The 23,979-nt window shown below is 41.5% G+C and overlaps 1 protein-coding gene across 6 annotated transcripts in view; it reads right to left on the bottom strand.

Moving 5' to 3' along the window:
- MGAT4A (alpha-1,3-mannosyl-glycoprotein 4-beta-N-acetylglucosaminyltransferase A) overlaps positions 1-23,979 on the bottom strand; it is a 148,003-nt gene that overhangs the window by 31,350 nt on the left and 92,674 nt on the right. For all 6 annotated transcript variants that reach the window (XM_030570629.1, XM_030570656.1, XM_030570646.1 and 3 more), the window contains exons 6-12: positions 22,094-22,140; positions 20,994-21,107; positions 20,229-20,304; positions 16,406-16,520; positions 10,552-10,682; positions 8,755-8,862; positions 8,140-8,333 (exon numbers count right to left, since the gene is read on the bottom strand). In XM_030570629.1, coding sequence (XP_030426489.1) covers positions 8,140-8,333; positions 8,755-8,862; positions 10,552-10,682; positions 16,406-16,520; positions 20,229-20,304; positions 20,994-21,107; positions 22,094-22,140 — 785 coding nt within the window. The remainder of the gene's footprint in view (positions 1-8,139; positions 8,334-8,754; positions 8,863-10,551; positions 10,683-16,405; positions 16,521-20,228; positions 20,305-20,993; positions 21,108-22,093; positions 22,141-23,979) is intronic.

Below are 23,979 nucleotides of genomic sequence, written 5' to 3'. Positions count from 1 at the left end.
TACCGGGGAGCTGTTAGGCACCAGATTCGACGGCCCTCATGGGACCGGGATCGACGGTGCCGACGTCGTCAGTGCCTCGGCAGGTGTCGGTGCTGGGCGATCCGACTTAGACTCTCTGGCTGTGGTGCAGTTGGCACAGAAAGCAGCAGGAGAGCAGGGAGCTCAACTACGGTGCATGCCGGGGAGCTGTCAGGCACTGGATTCGATGGCCCCGTGGGACCGGAATCGACGGTGCCGATGTCATCGGTGCCTCTGCAGGCATCGGTGCTGGGCGATCCGACTTAGATGAGCTCTCTGGCTGCGGTGCAGGTGGCACGGAAGCAGCAGGAGCAGGGAGTTGAACCACGGCGCGTGCTGGGGAGCCGTCAGGCACTGGCAGGAGGAGTCGTAGGCTTTCTCGACCTCGGAGAGAGGCAGTGGTGCTGAGTCGACTTCGGTGTTGGTGACGGCCGGTGCCGAAAGGCCTTGGCAGTACCGGCGGGGTCCGGTGCCGAGGAGGCGCTTCTGCCCGCCGACTGATCATCGTTCAGTGCCGAAGGCAGAGGGGTAAGTGAAAGTCCCGCTCCTTTTTGTTCTTGGCTTAAAAGCCTTGCAAATGGGGCACTTAGCTGTCAAGTGTGATTCCCCGAGGCACTTCAAACAGGAGTCGTGCGGATCTCCTGTCGACATCGGCTTGTGGCAGGCCGAGCACAGTTTAAAACCCGGTGAGCCGGGCATGGGCTCTGGCACCAGGTGCGGGGAAGGGGCTACTCCCCGAACCCCGCTATTACTAAACTAACTATGCTAGTAAAGAAAAAACGTATAACTATATAAATATATAAAAGGATAACTATATAACTATATACACGAGAACTACGAGTAGGTAGGGAAGTGGAGGTCAGCTAAGCCGCACTCCACTGTTCCAACGACCGACACGGGTGGTAAGAAGGAACTGAAGGGTGGCTGGGTCGGCAGGGGTATATATCCAGTGCCATAGTGGCGCCACTCCAGGGGGCACCCAGCTGACCCACTGAGTGTTGCTAGGGTAAAAATCTTCTGACGAACATGCATGCGGCACGCGCACACCTAAATAGAATGGATATGAGCAAGCACTCGAAGAAGGAAGATGTCTTGGTTGACATGGAAGGCACACACTACCTTAGGAAGGAAGGTGGGGTGTGGTTGCAGCTGTACCTTGTCCTTATGAAACACTGTATATCGTGGGTCCGACGTGAGGGCTCAAAGCTTTGACACACGTCTTGCTGAAGTGATAGTGACCAGAAAAACTATTTTCCAGGAGAGGTACAGGAGCAAGCAAGTCGCCATCAGCTCGAACAGGGCACCCATGAGTCTGGATAGGACCAGGCTGAGGTCCCACGTAAGGGTCGGATGCCAAATTTGCTGGTACAGACGTTCCAATCCCTTGAGGAACCTGCTGACCATGGAGTTGGAGAAAACCGATAGCCCATTTTCGCCCAGGTGGAAGGCCGAAATTGCTGCTAGGTGTACTCTGTTGGACGAAACTGCTAGGCCTTGCTGTTTCAAGGACAATAGATAATCTAGGATGGTAGGTACTGGCACCTCCAGAGGGGCAGTATTGCTCAGGGCACACCAGCAGGAGAAACACTTCCACTTGGCCAGATATGTGGACCTAGTAGAGGGCTTTCTGCTACGCAAGAGTACGTGCTGCACCGAGCAGGAGCAACATAGCTCAGATTGAGTTAGCCATGCAACATCCATGCTGTGAGATGCAGGGATTGCAGGTCCGGATGACAAAGTCGGACGTGCTCCTGAGTGATCAGGTCTGGCCACAACAGGAGTGGAATTAGTGTGGTCACCAACAGACCAAGGAGAGTGGTGTACCAATGTTGCCTGGGCCACACTGGGGCAATCAAGATTAAGCGGGCCTTGTCTCTGCATAACTTGAGAAGGACCTTGTGGACTAACGGGAATGGAGGAAAGGCATAGAACAGGTGGTCTTTCCACGGCATCAGGAAGGCATCTGATAGGGAGTCCGGGGAGTGTGCCTGGAGAGAGCAGAACATCTGGCACTTCCAATTCTCGTGAGGGGTGAAAAGGTCTATGTGGGGAAACCCCAATTCTGGAAAACTGAATGGATAACATCCGGGCGAACTGACCACTCGTGAGCCAGAAAGGACCTGCTGAGGTGATCTGCCAAGGTGTTTTGGACTCCCGGGAGAAACGACACCACCAGGTCGATAGAGTGGGCTATGCAGAATTCTCACAGGCGAATAGCTTCCTGACGGGGGGGGGGGGGGAGAATCGCGCTCCCCCTTGCTTGTTGATGTAAAACATGGCTGTTGTGTTGTCTGTGGAACACCTGGCAGGCCAGGTGTACTGCTCTCAGTTCCCGTACGTTGATGTGCAGGGTTATTTATTGTGTAGACCAAAGGTCCTGTGTGCGAAGGTCCTCAAGGTGAGCTCCCCAGCCCAGATATGATGCGTCCATGGTTAGGACTGTGGAGGGCTGTGGGGCATGGAATGGCATTCCCCTGCATACCAAGTTGGGGTTCAGCTACCAAACCAGGGAGGTTAAGACTTCCATCGATACTGTGAGCACTGTGTCCGAATTGTCCTGGCCTGGACAGTACACTGATGAGAGCCAGGCCTGAAGTGGACAGAGGCGTAGTCTGGCATGTCTGGTCACGAAGGTGCAAGATGCCATGTATCCCAGTAGACCAAGGCACGTGCATGCTGTCGAGGTTGGGAAGCTTTGGAGGCCGTGGATAATGCTCGTCATGGACTGAAAGCGGGGAAAGGATGCCAGGGTTTGCCACAAGGCATTTGAAATCTTTGCCACCCCTTCATGGAGTGGGAGAGCCACCCTCCCCGGTGCCAAAGCCGAGAGAACACTGAAGAGGGAGTCCGAGGGTTCCTCCACCTCCTCGGCTTGACGGTTGAGGCTTGATGCCACCCTTTTCAACAGTTCCTGGTGGGCTTTAGAATCCTCCCCGTGGGACAGGCGGAGGTGGGGCCATAATTGCCTCATCCAGAAAGAATGAGGATGTGGTGCGGTACTCTGCGTACCCACCAGCGCCGTAGGTCCCACCACTTGGTTCCGCTCTGGATGCAGAACCGGGGATGAATGCTCCATCTATTCATTAGGAGGTTGAGAAAGGGAGGCCAACGGTCTCTCCGAGGCTCCAGCCACAAAGAGAGCCACAACTGGGGGCTGCATCAGGGGCCACAGGGCCCATTGGTACCATGGTGCCGGCCAAGGAGCCTGGTGCCACTGCACCTGCTATGGCACTGGCGGAGCAGGCTGTTCAGCCTGACTAGCCTGGCCCATTGACTGATGATTGCGAAAGGAAGCCAGGCTGGCATACTATCTGCTGCTATCCCGGGACCAGGATGAGTGCTGACGTCGGGAATGGTGCCAATCACTAGACTGTGATCCCGGTGTGGAGGAGTGGGAGAATCGCCAGTAGCAGCTGCTCTTCGACTGGCTCCGACAGGTGGATCCGCGATGGCAAGGTGCCAGCAATCGATGCCTGGGACCATGGGAGTGGTGCCGCGTCGGGGACCTCAAGCGAGATGAAGAATGGCAACGGCTTAGATGCCCATATCGTGAAGGGCTATGGTAGCCTCTCGGAGACAAGGACCTCCAGTGCCATCTGTCCCGGTCTCGACAGGGCACGCTCTCCTTGCAAAGTCTACGGTTCCTCGAGGCGGAGTGGTGCCTGGAACCCCTGCCAGTCAGTACCCAGCCAGACAACCTGGCCGGGGTCAATGGGGACTGGCGTGGATGGCACACGGGGTGGTCGCTGAGCAGGGAACAGCGTTGGGAAGCTTCCCTAGACCATGAACGGTATTGTCCAGGCAGCGACTGCAGGGATCTGAGCGATGGCTTACCTCTGGACTGGGGAGCCAAGAGCTGCAGTGTCTCTGGTACCAGCAGAAACAAGGTCTCGGGCTGCTTGCAGGACCCTCAGCATGGAGGGCACCAAATGTCTGGGGAGGTCATCTCAGAGTGGGCCAGGCTACTCCGCTCAACTTGAGCGGGGCCGGCTGGTGGAAGGCACCGAAGGGTCACCGCACACCAATGCTGCAGTGCTCAGTGCTGACTTGGAGCAGCGCAATGGTGTCTGGGTCAGGGCCGACTCCATCAAAATGGCTCGGATCAGAATGTCCTGCTCCTTCTTGGTTCGAGGTTTGAAGGATCTGAAAATCTTGCAGCGATTGCTGGGATGAGTTTCCCCTAGACAGTGTAAATAGTCTGCATGTGGATCACTCACAGGCATCGGCCACTTGCAAGTGTCGCACGACTTAAAGCCCAGGGCATGCACCAACCCAGGTGCACTAAACTAACTCTAAACCAGGGGTCGGCAACCTCTGGCATATGGCGGGCCAGGCCAGTTTGTTTACCTGCTGCATCCGCAGGTTCAGCTGATCATGGCTCCCACTAGTCGCAGTTCACTGCTCTGGGCCAATGGGGGCTGTGGGAAGTGGTGTAGGCCAAGGGATATGCTGACCCCGGCTTCCTGCTGCCCCCATTGGCCTGGAGTGGCGAACCGTGGCCAGTAGGAGCCACAGTCGGCCAAACCTGCGGACATGGCAGGTAAACAAACTGGTCTGGCCTGCCAGGGTGCTTCTCTGGTGAGCTGCGTGCCAGAGGTTGCTGACCCCTGCTCTAAACTAAACTACTTCTAACTACAGGTACTACTAACTATGAATTAACAGAGACCAAGAGGGAAGCTACAGCAAAGCTGGAGCAGAGCAGTTCCGACGCACCTTCACTGGCAACAAGAAGGAACTGAGAGTGGGGGGAGTGTGCAGCGCCCCTTTACTGCGCCATAGTGGCACCACTCCAGGGTTTGCTAGGGGCACTCCCCTACAGGTACTGCTAGGAGAAAAGCTTCCAGCACCAGTGCACGTGGTGAGCACTCACACCTACTGTGGAATGCACATGCACAATCACTCAAAGAAGAAAAGGGGTATCTATATTCTCTTACAAAGTGTTAGAACCTAAAAAAAGGAAATGTATCTTTGACATAACCATTACAGTGATAGAATTGTCAAGCATTTAAAGCTACTTTTAAATGTGACTGTCATTTTTAGTTCAAAAAAGTGTATTTGGACAAGTAGCATATATCAAAATAGCCAAAGTGGACTTCAGTAGCCTAGTAACAACTTAAAGTGACAGCATCTTTTTGTAATCTTAAAAGTGTGATCTATTTTGAGGGTCTTAACATCCAGAATTAACAATGGATTTATTTTTGCAAACAATCCACAAAATGTTGATGTCCAATTTAATATCAAGAATAAAACTACTGAATTCACAGTATCCCGTTGGTACGGCACTGAAACAGAGAGATATGTGAAGAAGCACAGAGATTGCAAAGATGACAGTGGGATTCTAGCTTACTATATAGGGGGTTCAGTGCTCTGGATGAGGAACTTCAGTTGTAAGAACTATTATCGAAATAGAAAACTAGTTTCAGAGTCTTGTTCAGTTCACTCCATTCCTGTTGTAGTATGGTTGGCTTAGGACAAGAAACATCCGTTGAATTGCTGAAGTTATGAAGAGATAAAACAAACAGCTGGGTTTCCGTGTGCTCAGTTATGCTCTTACATTTTCTTATGCTTTTATCCTTGCTAAAGAACAATTTTTCTGATTCTCAGAAGTATGGCATTTTAAAGAAAGGGATCAAAAGTTTACAGCTAACCAAGCAAACTAATACAGAAATGGTAAATTCAGCACAGTAAAATGTTTTACATGGAAAAATACATTATGGGAACAAGTAATTGCTGTGTTATGCTGTTACAGAAGCACCATTCATTCAGTCAGATTTGTAATCATTATTACCATTAGAAAGCTCATATATCAGGATTTTACTAACATAGCTAGCTACTAACCAGTAACTCTGGGGTGGAGCTTGGCAGACAAGGTTTCATTCAGGTTCAGAAGGCTTTTTTCATTGGTTTCAAGAATCACAGATAAAGAGAAGACATGCATACAAAATATCATCAAGTCCCTTTCCCCCACAAATCCAGATTGTTCCCAAAAGTATACTTTTAGTGTTTATCTAGTTTAGTTTTATTCCACATCCTACTACATCTCACCATCAGGAAGTTTTTTCTGATATTCAGCCTAAGTTTTCCCTTTCTTAATTCAATCCATTACTCCCAGTTATAACCTTTGTGTACTTCAGTAAATCATTCCTCTCCCTCATTGGTGTTTAGAGCCATGGTATATCTGCAAATTTATTTCTCCACATACTTGTCACTTGACTTCAATGGAAGCAGAGTTAGGCCAATACTGAGTGCTTTTGAAAATCCCACCACTTAAGTGCATCACATCCCTGACAATTCGTAACAGTATTAACTCTCCCAAATCTTCTGAGAATTCAAGAAAGGTAAAAACTGATGTGTGTGGACTTTGGGTAATGAGACAAGAGCCCAAATAATATTTCAATATTTATTAGAAATTGAGAAAATGGCCTCATGTCAGATGAAAAACTACTTAAAATCTTATACCAGTCCAGTCAGTGAACTTCCTTTGAGAAAGTGAATTATCTTCATTGAATAGAGATTATTAAAGTCATGTAATCCTCCTCTCTTTTGAATGTTACTAGCACCTGAGACATGGCAGTACTGAGAGTAGGCTTATATTAACCATTTCGCCCAATTACAAAAGAATGGACACATTCTCCCTTTCTTTGCACAACTGACAGGCACTTTCTCTCCCTCAATATGATAAACTGAGGTGACACTCTTCAGCAAATACATTGTGTAAATCATGCCCATTTTTGAGGCACAAAGTTTACTTATGACATTTCCTAGCAAGTTTAGAGCATTTGTCAAAACTGCCAGGTTGCTTCTGACACATCCTAATAAAACAAGTATCTAACCAAAATAAAAATTAACTTGTTCCACCCCCTTTCCTTAAAAGTCATATCTACAAAAGTATGCACTTTTTTTAAAAAAATGGATAAATAAGTATATTGATTGTGTTTTTTGTTTATTTCGATGCAACTCTGAAACAGAAACTTTGAAGTTGATCAAAAACCTACCACTGAATGTACACTCTCCAGCTGAAAGGTGTCTATTTCATATTATTGCCACAGGTAAAAGGTACTGACTTTTATATGATAAGGAACATTCCATGCAGGCCTAACAACTACACTGGAAGGAAAGACTTTTATAAGCAATTGAAGAGTACTGTAATTTTTAATTCTTTCACCTCTCAAGTGATCTGCATTTCACTGGTCAGAATCATTGGAGCAAAAATTACAATGTAGGGAAAATACCAAATTCAATGAATCTGAGGTCTTTAAGACCGATTAAGGTGATGACTTAGTCTTCAGTTTGCTGCCAATCCATGGAAGAATTGGGTTCACTTCAAGAAGGCAGAAAGAGCCGCAGCTTGACAGCCTGAGATATCCTCCACAAGGAAAGTATCTAGTGAGATTACTCCAACAGTAGTTGTTACCACTGCAAGGCTCTAGGTCTGCAGAACTGGGGCAGCAGAAAGGCACAATGTGCATGAAAGGAGAATATAAAGATACCTTAAACAAAAAATTTCTTTCTGAAGTCTTGGGCTAGTGTACAAGGTGAAAAGAAAATAAGGAAACAAAAGAAACTCCAGCATAACTAAAGAGAGAGGACAGTGTCAACCTAGCAAAACTAAAATTACTCTGTTAAAAAATAAAAGTAAAAGAAGTATTTCCTTGCTTTAGCTGGCCTAAAGATTAATAAATAGAAGAAGTCACTTTCACTCCTCTGTGTGACTGTAGCAAATCATAAATTCAAGCACAGATGCAGGTAAAAAAAACACACACATTAAGTTTGAGTAAGATAAAGGGCCTGAAAGAAAGTCACCTTCAACTGACTGGAACAGACTCAATTTGGCAGTCTGTTTAACTGCTGGCAGGGTACTGGTTGTGGTGTTATACTTCTGGAAAAGGTTACAAAAATAGATTTTGTAGCAAAATAAATAAAATACAGAGTCAACTATGAAGAATAAAGTTGACTGAAGCACATTTTAAACTGAACTGCAAAGTATCTATTTCATTTGATACTTTGTATGAAATTACTTTTTCATTATGTTTAATTTATTATTTCCTCAGTTCAATCTTCAAGCTTACTTGATCAGCAAGTATCTTTAGCTGTGAGACCAAAAGACAAGTGATTACTGACCTTTCTACGTTGACTGGTTTGTCAAATTTAAATAGGATATAATCCCCAGCAATTGGTGTAACAGCCCAGAAAAAATCCTCTCCCATATAGGTTTTTTCCAGTGTATGTCCTTGGTAGACTTTTAAAGATGTAGAAACTTCCGCGGGTGGATTCACATGAATTTTATGTAATAATGGTTTCAGGAAGTCTTTATCCTAATTGAAAGAAAGACAAACATGCTATCAAGCTGGTCAGGCAGTCTTTTTTCCTTAGTGGCTAATTTTGCTAGTACTTAAAAGCAAATGGAAAACATAGGGCAACTAATGTATTATCCATTTTCTCCACTGTACATCTCAAACCCTGTATTGATGAATTAAAAGGTCACAGTATTACAGATAAAAGGTTAGAGATTTAAAATGAGAGACCGTATCCAGGAGTTGTATAAAAATATATGAGTTGAGCTAGACATTCTTCTATTCTATGGTAGCCAGCTTTAATCACGCTTAATTCCAACTAGAGTATAATATATTATACTTGAAAATGCTAAACTATAGCAAAAAGTTAATTTTCTCATCTGATGAAAAATCACTTATCAATCCTGTCTGATGGAAGGGCAGGGAAATTTTAGCTACTGACCGTGAGTTTCTGGATCTTTCCTGCTAGGGAAGAGTGCAGTCCAACATGTTGGAAAAGGGAAGGTCTGAAGCGTATTCGTAGATTAGATTTCTGTCTGTCACAATGTTTCTTAAAATAAAATCAAGAAAACCTCACATTAGCAAAGATAATAAAGAAAAAGATCAGTGAGATTTTATTGAAATTGTATGTTAATCTATGATTCATGAACCAAAACAAATTACAAGAAACTGGAACTATATACTTCATTCCTGATGCTATCTTCTTTCATTGCCTAAGAGCACCATTGGGCTATTCATTCTGGTTAAAATTTACTCCTCTCCTCATCCTGCAAAAAGCCTGAGTAAATGGGCACTGGAGGAACTACATGAGAAATTATCTACCAATCAGGAGGTAGGTGCAGGGCAGCCTGTAACCCCACCACAACTACTTCTCCCGTCAAACAGGTAATTTCTGTACAGCCTCCATATGATGATATGTGACCAGTAAGTCTGTACAGTCTCAGACAAATTCCTCTTTCCACTCTGTGACAATACTAATGGGGCTCTCCTGTTGATCCACCCTATCTAGCTGGTATTGAACCTGGCATAAAGCTGCTGAGTAAATTCTGCTCACTCATTGTTGCAAGTGGGGCTTGTTAACTCTACAGGTATATATGTGGGAAGGTCTAATTATTAGCATCTGCAGAAAACCTTAGAAACATCACACTTGGGCAGAAAACTCAGGTTGACATTTATGTTGTTTAATTCTTATTTCTAGTACTAGTAAATCCAATTCTCAAGTATGGTATAAATCTGGACTATACTTTGACTACAAGTGTTCTGTTCAGAGCAATCTGCTCACATGCCCCATATTCTCCATCTATACTGGTCTATGTGCCAACTTTGCCATGCACATAGACCCTTTTATATACTCTCTCAACAGCTGCCCTGCCCATGCAGCAGAACTGAAGTGGTTCAGCTACACTTGGCCCCTTCACTGATGTGTGAATTTTACCCCGTTTTCATACACAAAAACCTCAGCCAAAAAAAGCAGTGTGTAAAGTTAACATGGAAACACTCTGCAGGCAAACACACACGCAGAATAGCACCCCAGTGATGAAGCCTTTTTTCCCCATATTGTAGCCATCATTCTTTTGGTTAGTGAGACTTGGATGAGATTTTTAATGGAATTAGTCAATACTGCTTCTTCACTGGACAGAGAACTTTCTGTGTGGCTACATGAGATACTCCCTATAGAGCTACAAGAACTAATTCCACAGAGATGTGATAGTCTGAAGACGAAGAAATGCTGGGTGAAATCCTGGCCTACTGAAGTCAATGGAAAAACTTTTATTGACTTCAAAAGGACCAAGAATTTACTCCAAGACTGTATATTCAATGAAGGACTCCTTCACTGAAGTATTGAGCACTACCATTGAGCTACTGGGATGAACCTTTACAATTATTTTCAAAAATTAAAATGGACTCAAATAATTTTGCTGCAGAATGTGAAATATAGCTAGTGCAACTGCTATAGGACTTCTAGGCACAAAAAATGTTGACCTCTGTTTTCCCCAAAAAATGCATTTCTAAACCTCCCAAATCTGAAACATTAAGAAATGTAAGAAAGCCATTTCTTTGATCTCTGAGGTCTCCAAAACTTTCTCACAGATTCAGATCATAGACTGAGATTTGTATTGGGACATGAAGAAACCATGAAAAGAATCAGCACATCACATACTACCTCTTAGAGTCACAGAAAGTAAAGCTTTTTATCAAGAAGTGACATTAAAAGCTACATAATAAAAATTGAACTTACTGCATCTTTTTCAGGGTTGCAGACTTTCACCCAGAGTATATGATCTAAGAGCCAATCAATAGGTTTCTCCTTATAAAACATAAATATGAACTCTACAATAAGAGTGATATCTGGAGACTGGAACATTTTACCTGTAAAGATATTATTCTAAGTTAATAGTAGTTATTCTGAAACAACTCTTTTGATATCATGAGCCCAGAGACCATATTGTTCGTGCTAAGGCAAGTTGTATCACCATCTCACAATTGGAAATCCCAGTTGATATCACAAATGTCAATAAGGTGAGCAAAACTGTAAACAGGAAAACTTCAGAAAACAGCTCTTTACAATATTACAAATCCCAACATCATTAAAATACTCAACTTGCATAATAAAACACAAATCAATATAAATATGGAATTCTTCAACAATTCCAAGAACAGAGAACTTTAGAATAGAAAAGTCAAACTTAAAATAGGACCAGATTTCTGTAAACCATTATAAATACAAGGTTGAAGATTATTTCTCCATATTAAAAATATTAATTTTGTGTTTATATACAGAAGAAGGCAAATGAGAGTGTGGGATTCAAAAAAGATATACAGTGGAAAATTTACTATTACCTATTATGACCTTCTATTAGTTTATTAGTTCATTAGAGTCTCAGTATATTTTAACTCTTGTAAATTACACTATTCTGACTGCATAGTATTTTGTTGGTCAGTATTAATGTAAAAGATACAATTCAAGAGGAAAACTTTGCTTTAATTCTTCTCTGAATTACAGATATCTAAAGCATTCATTTAAAATCTTTAGTAAAAGCATCGTGTTAAACAGAGTTAATTACAGCCATAGATCAGAATGTTTCTAAAACTAATTTTATATCTCCAGAAACACATTCAAAGTGAAAAAATTTTAAACTATTCTTTATGTTTATATTCTGCAAATTACTGAAGTTCTTTGGCTAATATTAAAATGGATCTGCTGACCGAATCTGTCTGGCAGCTGGTGTTATTAGAGTCCAAACTCATCCAAAGTTAACTTTTTGTTCTCAATATTTTAATTTGAAAAAAATTAAAAACTTGAGTGAGCTCCTCACCCCTGCTCCACGGCCCCTTCATATTAGGAGTTCTAAAAACCCCTAAAACCAGCCATGGGAGGATTCCCCCAGCATAGAACTGTGGAATGCAGTTGCAAGGCTGCCTTCGGAGGACTTCCTTGCAAGTCCTGGCATAGGGGATGTCCAGGACAGGGCTGCAGCACTTTGCATGGCAGAGATTCTGAGCACTCCTGCAGGTCACAGGCCGCTGGAGACAGGTTGCCATAGTTCACAGACAGGTTCCCAGAGCTGCCTATGATATACCATGGACTACGAAGCAGCCCAGAACTGGGAGGGCATCCCCTACCTCAAAACTGATGACTCTTGTGCTGTGCTTCTTAGAGGTGAAGCACAGAATTCCATCCTTTATAATTTATTTAGTTTAAGTGACAACACTTAGAGACTACATATACAGCATACAAAGAATGAAACTTCTGTTATGATGTATGGACGGTAGAATGCTATGTTTTTTTGGCTGTCAGTCAAAACCCCTTATCAACAAGGATGAATTTGTCACCTCTGTGTATATACAATTTGTTTTCTATCGCACTTTTTAAAAAAATAGATTAGATGTGTGCATAAATAAGATTTACAGCCAAGACAAATTTTAACAAAAACAAAATACCATTTTTATACATGACCTTGTAAGATAGCTAAGGCTTTCAACAGAGTATGGCTAAAGCCATATCTCTGTTAACATTTCAATTATTATTTTTCTAAGTTAGATCGATAGGGACAAAGTGATAAAACAGGTCAATAAGCTAGACTTTTGCCTTTGGAGATCTGGATATAAATCTCATCCCAAGTCATAAATAGTGATTTATTTGGCTGCCCCTACATCTTTTGTTACCAAAATTGTACAACTTGTAGTATGTGTCCACATAAAGAACCAGAAATGGAATAGCAGAGATAAGGCAAATCAAGAATAATGATAACTATGTAAAGAATTTTGCACTATGGATGATTACACTATCTCTATATGTCTCTAGACAATGCTATTAATCACACACTTTCAAGAATACTAAATTCACTCAACTTAAAATAGAATAAGTAGCTAAATTGGGAGCATTAGACTCCTGATTTAACTCTCTCAATAAAAAACACTTAAGATATGGTGTAGTCATGGTTAAATCCTGCTGAAAGCCTACTGGCAATAATATCTGAATGAAATGGTTACAGAATGGAGTAAGCAGTAAATATAATATATGGGAGAGCAAAAGATAAAAAGGAGAGAGAGAGCAGTTGGAGACAATTAATTAATTTTTAAAAGTAATTATTTTCAGAATCCATATAAAGAAAAGCCAACGGACAGGCAATCTGGCATAACTCAATTTCTAATCTTTGAGTTCCAATCAGTTTCTCTCATGATTTAACCAGAAACTCTATGAAATAAGCAACTTGTAATAAATAATGCTTATTTATTATTTCCCAACGGTAGGCATCAGGAGAGAAATGTGTCTCTTTTATAAATGATCTGTAAATATACTTTAAAAAGTAACTCATTGGTAAGGATGAAAGTCTGTCATGGAGGTCATAGATTCATTCTGCAGCGGCTGGTGCTGGCTCAGGGGCTACCCAAATTAGGCAGCCCCTGGAACACCAGCAGCAGCTTGGGTGTGTGGAGGGGGCTCAGGGCTAGGGGCAGGAGGTTGGGGGCAGAGGCGCTGGAACAGTTTGTATAGTGGGGGTGCTGAGAGCCATTGAATCAAACTGTAAACCCTGTCTATAATGAAAACCACTTCAAATCTGGGGGTCCTGCAGCACCCCCCGCCCCACATCCTAGTTCCAGCACCTCTGGTTAGGGGGTGCAAGGTGACTCTTACCTTGGGGTGGGGGGCTCCCCGGCTCCCACTGGCATGGCCCTGTAGCTCCTAGGTGGAAGGGCCAGGGGGGTTCCGCGCTTTGCCTGTGCCGGCAGCCCCCGCAGCTCCCATTGGCTGTAGTTTCTGGACAATGGGACCTGGGCAGCCAGTGCTTGTGGAGGGAGCTGCGTGGAGTCCCCCGGCCCCTCTGCTGCTTAGGAGTGTAAGGACCTGCGGAGATAAGTAGGGAGTCCCACCAGCCCCGCCAATCCTCCCTCACAGCACCAGCAGGAGTCTTGGGCTGCATGCCGCCATCCAGACCCCCCTCCAGCACCAGTGGGAGTCCTAGGCCATTGCCCACCCCCTCCCCCAGCATCAGTAGGGTCGCAGACCACCTCCCTTAGCACCCGTGGTGCCCCTGGACCGCCCCCCACAGAGCATCTGTGGCCCACCCACCCAAGTTTTAGTTAGGGGTATATAGTAAAAGTCATGGACAGGTCATGGGCCATGAATTTTTGTTTACTGCCTAAAGAATAGGAGTACTTGTGCACCTTAGAGACTAACAGATTTATTTGAGCATAAGCTTTCATGGGCTACAGCCCACTTCATTGGATGCATGCAGTGGAAAATACAGTAGGAAGATATAGAAATATACACACAGAGAACATGAAACAATGAGTGTTACCATACACACTCTAACTACAGTGATCACTTAAGGTGAGCTATTACCAGCAGGAGAGAAAAAACTTTTTGTAGTGGTAATCAAAATGGTCCATTTGCAGCAGTTGACAAGAAGTTGTGAGGAACAGCATGGGGGGAATAAACATGGGGAAATAGATTTACTTTGTTTACTGCCTGTGACCTGTCCATGACTTTTATTAAAAATACCCATGACTAAAATATAGCCTTATTCATAAGTAGAGCCCTGCAAATCTGCAGATATCTGTTTTATAGCCATGGACCATGTTTGTGGATAGTGGATGGATGCAGATCCAAATTTTATACCTAGAGTCCTGTAAATCTGTAGATAGCCGCTTTATATCTGTGGACCATGTTTGGGATCTGATACAGATACACACTTTTTATCCATGTAGGGCTCTACTCATAGAGTTATATGTTGCATGTCCCAAATTGCAAGTGTAAACTAAAGATTCAGCACATGGCAGATTTTAAATATTTTGCCTTTTCAGTCTTACAAAACTGCAGACTGCAAGCTCCTGCATACCAGAAGACATTCCAGATTGTACTATGCTAATTCAGAAAAATCTATAATTAATTTTACATTACTTGTAAAACCACAGAATTTCATATGAAAATCTACATTAATAGAATGGTTAGATTGTGAAGCAAATTCCAAAACCCAAGTAAAATTCATAATTAAGGTTTATCTTCCCCCCAGCACTCACCAGCGGCGAGGCAAGGCAGGGAGCCAGGGGAATGGAGCAGGCTGGGGCTGGGTCTTTCCACTTATCACGCGGTGAGTGCAGTCCCGACCCCTGCAGCAGTCCTCCAGGGACTGGGGGTTGGGTGGAGCAGGGGTGGGAAGAGGCAGGGTGCGGGCGGAGCAGGGGCGGGGCTTTGGGGAAGAGGTGGAGTAGGGGCAGGGCTGGGGCAGAGCAGGGGTGGGGGCCATTGGGAAGATGCGGATTAGGGGCTGGAGCAGCACGCAGTTGCTCAGGTCACTAGGAAATGTGGTGCCCCAAATTTCCTGGTGCCCTATGCAGCTGCATACTTTGTATATGGATAGAGACAGCCCTGCCTGTTAAGGGTCATATCTCCCCCACTTCCTGTGCATGTGCGGAACACATAAAAACACATTTGATACTAAGCTGACTTCAGAGGAAAGGAGGTTCTTTAAATATTTACAAAAATCTGAAATCAAGAGTCTAATTTTACATTCACTGTTTCCCACCACCTTAATACTATGAACCGAGACACAATTTCCTTTGCAAACAAATATGTAGGTAGAGATCTGAGTCTTTAATTGAAATGTGGGAAAAGAATGAAAAAAACCTCAGGGTTACATTCCACTAGCCACGTTTCAGATTCTTCTTCCTGTTTTGGGCTCAACTTATGATCTTTGTATTTGGGATCAGTAACATTGACTAACTAATGGAAAAGTGTCATAGCTTCTTTGAATCAGTTTCCAATTTTGTCACTGTGGTTCTAGTTCATTATGGTTAGTTAGATCAAACCAGACTGTGATTCTAGTTGTATCAACTTTCAAAGCGTTAAATTCCTTTCAAAGCTCTTTCAGTTGCATTTATGTAAGTTTTGTGCCTCTCAATAAAATCCATTATTGTGTAGGAAACAAAGAACACTAAAATTACTCTCATGACATAGTGGTGGTCAACCTGCTAAGATTCTGGACTCTGCATTTTCTGTCTCAACATTGTAGTCATTATCCTACTCACTGTAAATAATAGGTGGTATTTGTGACTCCATCCCTAGAAAGCGGACAGGCTCTAGAAGTCATATGGTTGCTCCAAGTGGAAGTGGGAGGCTAGAATAGAACCTTTCTGCAAAAGAGACTAATTTTTATGGCTGCTTGGAAACTTGTGAGGTCTCTAATGGCAAAAAGACATAAAAGTAACTTTGGGCTGTGTGAGTTTTCTTGATTTTGTCCCCTTGCTTCACATATGCAATGTTCTTTTAATGTCATTTTTATTTTGCCGACAGATAATTAGAAATAACACATTTAAATTTTGATTTTCCATATTTTGTAAAGTAACTTAATTTTTAGTTATAAAAATGTTCTCATTTTCCATTGCTTAATTCTGACTCAAACATCCATAGGTAACCGCAATTATTGTAGTGTACAGTTACAGCATATAGCCATAAAAGTCAATCCATTTTTATTCCCTGTTCCATTACCAGTATAAAGAAGGTAATTTTGAGGTCACAGCAATATTAATCAGAGATTCTCTGACTGAACTTTTTCTTTTCAAACTACTAAACTGGACATTTTTCTTACCAATGAAACCCAGTTGAGAAAATTCTAGAATCATCCAATCTTCAGAAGAAAGTTGAAGTGCAAAATTTTTTATCGTGCTGAAATAATTCTGCTTGACAACAATATCATCTTCAAGCTAGGGAAATCAAACACTCATATTAACACAAAGCAGGAAGAGCAACGCAAAAAGAAAAAGTAAAGCAAGGAAAAAGTAGTCCTAAAATATATTTATCCATAGATTTCTAGTGCAAACACCACTCTGGTATCTAGGCATCATACACAAAAATTATTACTGCAGAAGCATGATCACCGTCCACCTATTTGAGGATAATTAATTTGGAGACTCTTTATAGCAAAAATCCAGGGATATATACATCAACTATCTGGGAACACATAAAAGTGAACTGGATAGGAAATAGTTTTAAAAAACTTTTCTCTTTACAAGCTTATAATATCCAGATAAAGATTCCATTCCGCATATACTTAACTGCTGTTAAAAAAAAAACCAAACAAACAAACAATGAGGAGCCCAGTGGCACCTTAAAGACTAACAGATTTATTTGGGCATAAGCTTTTGTGGGTAAAAAACCCACTTCTTCAGATGCATGGAGTGAAAATTATCAGATCCATCTGTCAGCACTGGTTCTCCACTTGTAAGGTAACTCCCTTCTCTTCATGTGTCAGTATATTTATGCCAGCATCTGTAATTTTCACTCCATGCATCTGAAGAAGTGGCTTTTTTTTACCCACGAAAACTTATGCCCAAATAAATCTGTTAGTCTTTAAGGTGCCACCAGACTCCTTGTTGTTTTTATGGATACAGACTAACACAGCTACTCCTCTGATACTTAACTGCTATTAGATTATAAACTATCAATAATAATCTGTCATCCTTGATCAGAAGGCTGTGGCAATGTTAAATACTTTAGTACACAACTACTGTAGTGAATTTGCTTGATTTTGCTACTATATAATAGAACTGCATCAAAAGGGAAAGCACCACCTTTTAACTTCTATAATATTTTATTTGGTATTTTCCCCGCACATTGCTTAGATGGGAAACTGAAGGTTCCTATGTGTGCATTTTATAATGGCCAATAAAAATAACAGCTTGTAAACAGAAGCTATAGTCCCATTCCCTCAATAGCAATTGTTTCAGCAAATATAGAAAGCAATTATCATGGAAAATAAGCAAAGAAATGTTTACATAATTCAAAGCAGAATGATCTCCATTTTAGAATTATGCTTTGAAGCAAATACTGGCATGATTAAACAAACAATTTTTTTTAAAAAATTAAATGTTCCATAGTAGTGAGAATTTTGGACTCTATCCCCAAAATTGCCCATTTCTGCTTACAACTGTTGCTCATAATGGATGTGCTGAATATTAGTATCTATACATATGTTTCCTCCTATCGCATGTGTTGTTTGTAGGCACACAAATGACTAAGTGGGAGTTTCCAGATAAAGATTAATTGGTTGTATTGTTTGCTTTACTTCACATGAATACATGTATTATTTATAACAAAACTGACAACGTAGCAGATGACAACACAATAGTCTACAAAATGGCATAAGACACACAAGGCGGGTGAAGTATTATCTTTTATTGGATCAACTTCTGCTGGTGAGAGGGACTAGCTTTTAAGCTTACATAGAGCTCTTATTTTAAGTCTCACTGAAGTTGGTCCAATAAAATATATTACCTCACTCACCTTCTCTCTCTAATATTTGGGACCAACATGACAACACTGAATACATAAAATGGCATGTCAACTGTGAGGACCACTAAAGTTACATGGGAAGAGAAATAAACAGATAAATGAAGGGGGGAAAAAGATGTATCTCAACACTGATTTTTTATTCTTCTTCATGTATTTATTGTCACAAATACAATTAATTGGTAAGAACCAGTTTCAGTGATTCAATACAGTGTGAAAATAAGATAGGCCATAACGTGCATTACTTCTTATTTACTATATGTATTCGGGTAACATTCAAAGGCTCCAATCAGGATAGGAGTCCCATTGTGGTAGGTGCTGTACAAACCCAAGGGCAGGACCAAATCTTCCTAATAGCTTAAATTCTAAAATTACGGTCTTATAACTGCATCCATTGGTGTACTGTGAGATACAAAGTCAAAGTTTAGGTGCCTTCAGCCATCCTGATAAGAGATACTACAGGACAACACTGAAGGGCCTAGGTATATTGTGCAGAATCTGAAAAAAGAGAAGGGACTTTACACTTTTTTGTAAGCTTTTAACACTTTTATTTCTATATGTTTATGGTAGGATCTAACTGAAAATTTCTTCATGGCCATGATTCCTTATAAGCCAATCAGGTCATCATTCGTTAATGCCATTTTTAAACACTAAATGTAGAGTACAATATTGGTATTGTTACCCCTTTTTGATCTGAGCAGCTAGTCAAATTTCAGGGCTCTGGCAATGTTCCAGTTGCAAGTAAAACTGATCTCCTTGATGGAATCTTGTTTATTTACAAGGATTGTACAAAATCGTGCTTGTCTGAACATAGGAAGAACAAAAGGGGCACTTTCTTAGTTTACACCCCTAAGCATCTTTAGCCAACACCAGACCCAAAACTCTCTCTCTAGCTTTTTCCAGAGTCACATTGTGCTCACAGGCTACTGCTTGGCTTTCTTGCTTTTTACCTCTGCCTCTCTTTCTGTTCTTGTCTGTTCTCAGTTTGTGTGTGTTCTCTCACATGATACCCAGTGGAACTCTCTGTTCACATGGTGATAGTGTCCAGACAAAATCTAATAAGCCTTGTTTTACGTGTGGCGCCTTAACTGTATCTTAAAACTATCAAAGAAAAGGTGCGTTCACACACCAGTCTGAATGAGGTTTTAGCTCAACCCATAACAAGGTTTCACCCAGCTCATAACAGTATACATACATTTTTTTTAATCTATGTACATTCAGTCTTTCAGGTGTCCTGCCAAGTCTTACACATGGCCTCACATTTCAGAAAAAGAGAGAGTCATGGTTAGTTAACCACCAAGACAGGCCAGTTTTTTAAAAATTCTCACTTTAATTCACCTTTATTTTGAGAGCTCCCAACTAATTTTCTTCTTTCCTTCCTGTGTACAGATATGTGTTCCATACTGTGATTAGGTGGTTTTATGTCAGTAGGGAGCAGTGTTGGCAGCAAATGCTGCCTGAAGAAAACATGCTGCTGTTTCTTCTAATAGCAGCTCAAGCCCTAAATGTATCTGAGGAGGAGGAGAAGGTGGGGCTTCTACCTAGAAGCAGGAATAAGGTGATATCTACTCAGGGCTACATTAAAGTTTATTTTAATTTTTCAGAACTGTTACAGCTCTTAGCACAATCTTAACTTTTAGTTAAAAGCAGTGAATCTAGCAACACACTTAAAAGCATCTATACTCAATATATAGTCACATTAGCTTATATGCCAAAGGACAGAAAAACTGTATCTACATCTCTTCAAAACCAATTAAAAATAATGCAGCATCTAGAGCTCTACTTCCATCAACAGCTATTCTATTGTTACTTTGCATCTTAGAGGCTCCACTTCTACCCCTTTCTTTGGCATATGAAAAAAGCGAAATTAAATAGTCAGTGTTCCTTCTTTTTTGCCACATCAGCAGTTTTTGGCCACACTTAAGCATATAGACAACTGGGTTTCCAGTTTAGACAGTGTATGTAATTCAACTTATACACATTCACTAATACTATAATAACCATAACTGCAATCACCCTACAAATATATAATCATTCTATTTATATTCTATTTAGGCATTTATGATGTGCCCATCACCACGGTGTCTTTGAATAGCTTTACACATCAAAGAACATTGATTTACCTGAATATAATAAATGCCCTTTTTCTGGGCATACATCATAAGAAAACAATAGTCCAAGTTTTGCTTTGTTCGCCATCTGAAATTAAATGTTAAAAAAAGTCAAGGAATTATAAAATAAAATTTTTCACAATACATAGTGGATTGCACTACAAAGGATGACAAGTTATTACACATTATTTGAATGTTAGAACAATTATATCTGGCATTATTCTCTCAGGAAAGCCTCTGTCTGAAAAAAATCCACAAAAAACAGGTCAATCCCCACTCCCTCCCTCCCCCCTCACACCCCCATATGCTGCAACACAAAAAGAGGAATGACCCAACTGAATCTGATCTCTTGCAGCTATTTGAGCTTTCTCTAAAAATATATTGGGTATTTCAGATGGTAACTGAACAATACTGTTGAGTTTCACACACAGTTTTATTCCTGACAGCATGAAGGGAAACAGAAAACAAGAACAGACAACCTACATGATGTTATGCAACAAAAATCTCATACGCTGTTATATTCTGAACTCCCACTGTACCTTCCCAGAATTTAACATTAAATGAAGCCTACAAAGCTTAAGATTTAGGCTTCAATCCTTAAGAAAAAAACATGCAGGCAGTGCTTCACGTGGATGCAGGGATTCACCCATTCGGTTTTCTTTGCAGAATTAGGGCCTTGTTTCCACATAATTTAAAGTATATACAAAAAATGTTTCAAGAATTCACACTCAGTCTGGCATTACATAAACAAGAAGAGTCTGAGGGAAAAAACCTTACCTGACTCTTTCTTTTGAGTCTCCAAATGTCTCTTTTAAATTTGTCAAGTCAGGATAGTAAGTCGCAGGTGGGGATATTATTTCCACCAAGCCAGAACTGATTTCTGTAGAAAATCTATCATCAGAAACATCAAGTAAATAAGTGCAGTGGGACTATTTATTTATTTATTATTGGTGCAGTTACTGTGTCTGACATAAAACATATCTGTAATCATTTGGAACAAATGTATAATGTTACCTTCACAATACATTAGAATGAGGGCTCATCTTCTAACTTTTATGATATGCAGGATTTATATCTGGTAAAATTACATTCTTAATTTATGTTGACAGAATCATACGGCAGTAGAATTTTTTGAACAAGCAACATAAAACAAAACTAGTATAAAAGTTATTTTCCTAAGTGAGTCTTCCAGAACAATAACTCCTCCACTCAACACTATAGTCTAGTTCAGGGGTCGGCCACCTTTCAGAAGTGGTGTGACGAGTCTTCATTTATTCACTCTAATTTAAGGTTTCGCGTGCCAGTAATACATTTTAACGTTTTTAGAAGATCTCTTTCTATAAGTCTGTAATATATAACTAAACCATTGTTGTATGTAAAGTAAATAAGGTTTTCAAAATGTTTAAGCAGCTTCATTTAAAATTAAATTAAAATGCAGAGCTCCCCGGACCAGTGGCCAGGAACCAGGCAGTCTGAGTGTCACTGAAAATCAGCTCACGTGCCGCCTTCGGCACATGTGCCATAGGTTACCTACCCCTGGTCTAGTTAATCTAATAATGTCAATTTTTATAATACCTGGCCTTTCTCTTCTATAGCTCAGTTTGAGCATACCACTGCAAAGGATACCATGAATGCAGATGTCACAGAATCCATTTATGTCATGCCAACCCAATCCATTTATGTCACGCCAAATCCACGTAATCCCATTTACTGTTTTACAGTTTAACCTACTTAATTACTTCCCCTTGGTTTGTCGTCATGCACTTATTTTTTCTAAAACCAAAACAACCCTGAGGGAAAAAAGGAAGTAAACAAAACATTTCCCTCACACCACAGTTTTTTTAAGAAAACAAAACAAAACAACCCCCACAACTTACTCTTTTTCCAGGCTTGCTACAACACTGTGTACATAGTCAAGATCTGTCTGGAAAAGAAAAAAAGAGCAGTTTTGGAGCTACACTTTTCCCCTTTAAAACGAAAATGTATTTTAAATAGTGACATTTCACCACCATAATTTTAAAACACAAGGTGTTCAAACAACAGAGAAAAGGGATTTTTAAAAAAAAACTGGAGACATGTAATTAAAAATAACAACACTTTTTAAATGTCTGCTGCAAAAAAAGTTTGGTTGGGACTGACATGTAATGAGATTTATGCCAGAAGAATTAAAAGTTATAGTTATTTTTTTCTAAACCTACAAAAGTGATATTATGTCTACAAAGTGTTCTATATAGTGAAACTGCTAATTAAAAAAAATCATGAGAAAAAGTTAAAGTCTAGTATTTACACTGCTCTCAGGTGAATTTGTAGTAAAGTAACTAAAACCAGCTAGCTGCATTAGATTTCAAGACTCCTTCATAATTTGGGGTTTTTGTTTTGGCAGTGGGATAGTGCCAATATCTGTGCTGAGAGGAGCAGTGAGGGGGACTTGAAGGCCTATCTTGGTACTGGGAAGTGTTCTGGCTCTAGTGCTGGCCCGGGTTTTAGCACTGATATTAGTGGGCCTGTCTTTCTCCCTTTAGATAGTGGTGCTGGTGTCTTAGTGCTATCCTTTGTTAATGTTGAGGGCTTCTTTCTCAGTTCAGAATCCTCTCTGCGGGATTGATGTATTGCCTGTCCAAGCTGTGTTTGCACTCGGTGCGAGCGTGCCTTTCTGCTCTGAAAGATGAGGCTACGTCTCTCTTCCCCAGAGTAGACACTCACACAATTGGCACGGAGGCCTTTGGTCCCAACCCAAGGTAGACATGGTCAGTATCAGGGATGCCAGTGCCTGCACAGATGGTTATGGTGCCTTCTTCACCTTCCTTTTCCTTTGGAGCCAGGGGTGTGGTGCTAGTCATCAGAGCACTTCCCTAAGACAAACTTCTCTGTTCCTGTTTGGAACCAGGAGTGAAGACATCCTCCAAAGTTACCCTCCTGGATTGCTCCAAGAAGTGTAGTTTGAACTTGACATCTCAGGATTTCTGGGTGCAGGACAAAAAGAGCAGCAGATAGCATACTTATTGGGGATATGTACTTTCTTCCCCAAGATAGAACAGGCATCTGCTTTGTTAGTCTACCACGGGGATTAGTACACTGAAGGAAAGACAGGGTTTGAACCCAGAGAGTTTTGAATATACCATAGCTAGTGGTTACCAAAAAGCACTTCACCCTGCTGTACAAGGGGATGTACAGGAAGGTCTCCCCAATCTGCCGTAACTACTACATTTTTCTTTTCTTTTTTTTTTTTTTTGACAGGGGTGAGGGAATGGGGAGGGGGAGAATGACCAACAAAACTTAAATGAAGAAATTAATTGAAGGGAGAACTGAGAAGACATTTCTTCACAAGAGAAGAGTTACAGAAATCAGAAGTGGGTTGAGTCACAGGCCAAGTTCTGTCTCACTACCATGGGCAGAAGAGGGAGGTTAGGGAGGGGCCAGGCCGTTCTGTCCTTTATATAGGTTCACAAAGAGGCACAGGGCATACACACAGTCCCACCAGACACTGCTAGTCAAAAGATTCCAAGCTTACAACTATGTAGTGCTTGCACACCTACCGTGGGATCCATGCATACCTGAAGAATTACTAGTTTTAGGAAAAATATTTACAGATAAGTTTTCTAGAAAACTCAAAGTCAGATTATTTCTTTTGGAAATAAAGACATTAAAACTGTCATTTACAGTATCTATAAAGGCCCCAACTCGCATGCTTAAGTGCTTTCTTGAATAGAGATGGTCTCATGAATCAGGGTCTAAATTTTACAAGAGACAAATTTCTATTAGC

This window comes from Gopherus evgoodei, chromosome 1 (assembly GCF_007399415.2).
Source record: "Gopherus evgoodei ecotype Sinaloan lineage chromosome 1, rGopEvg1_v1.p, whole genome shotgun sequence".
Lineage (NCBI taxonomy): Eukaryota > Metazoa > Chordata > Testudines > Testudinidae > Gopherus > Gopherus evgoodei.
The sequence above is the reverse complement of the archived record's forward strand: the minus strand, read 5'-3'. Positions and strand labels throughout refer to the sequence as shown.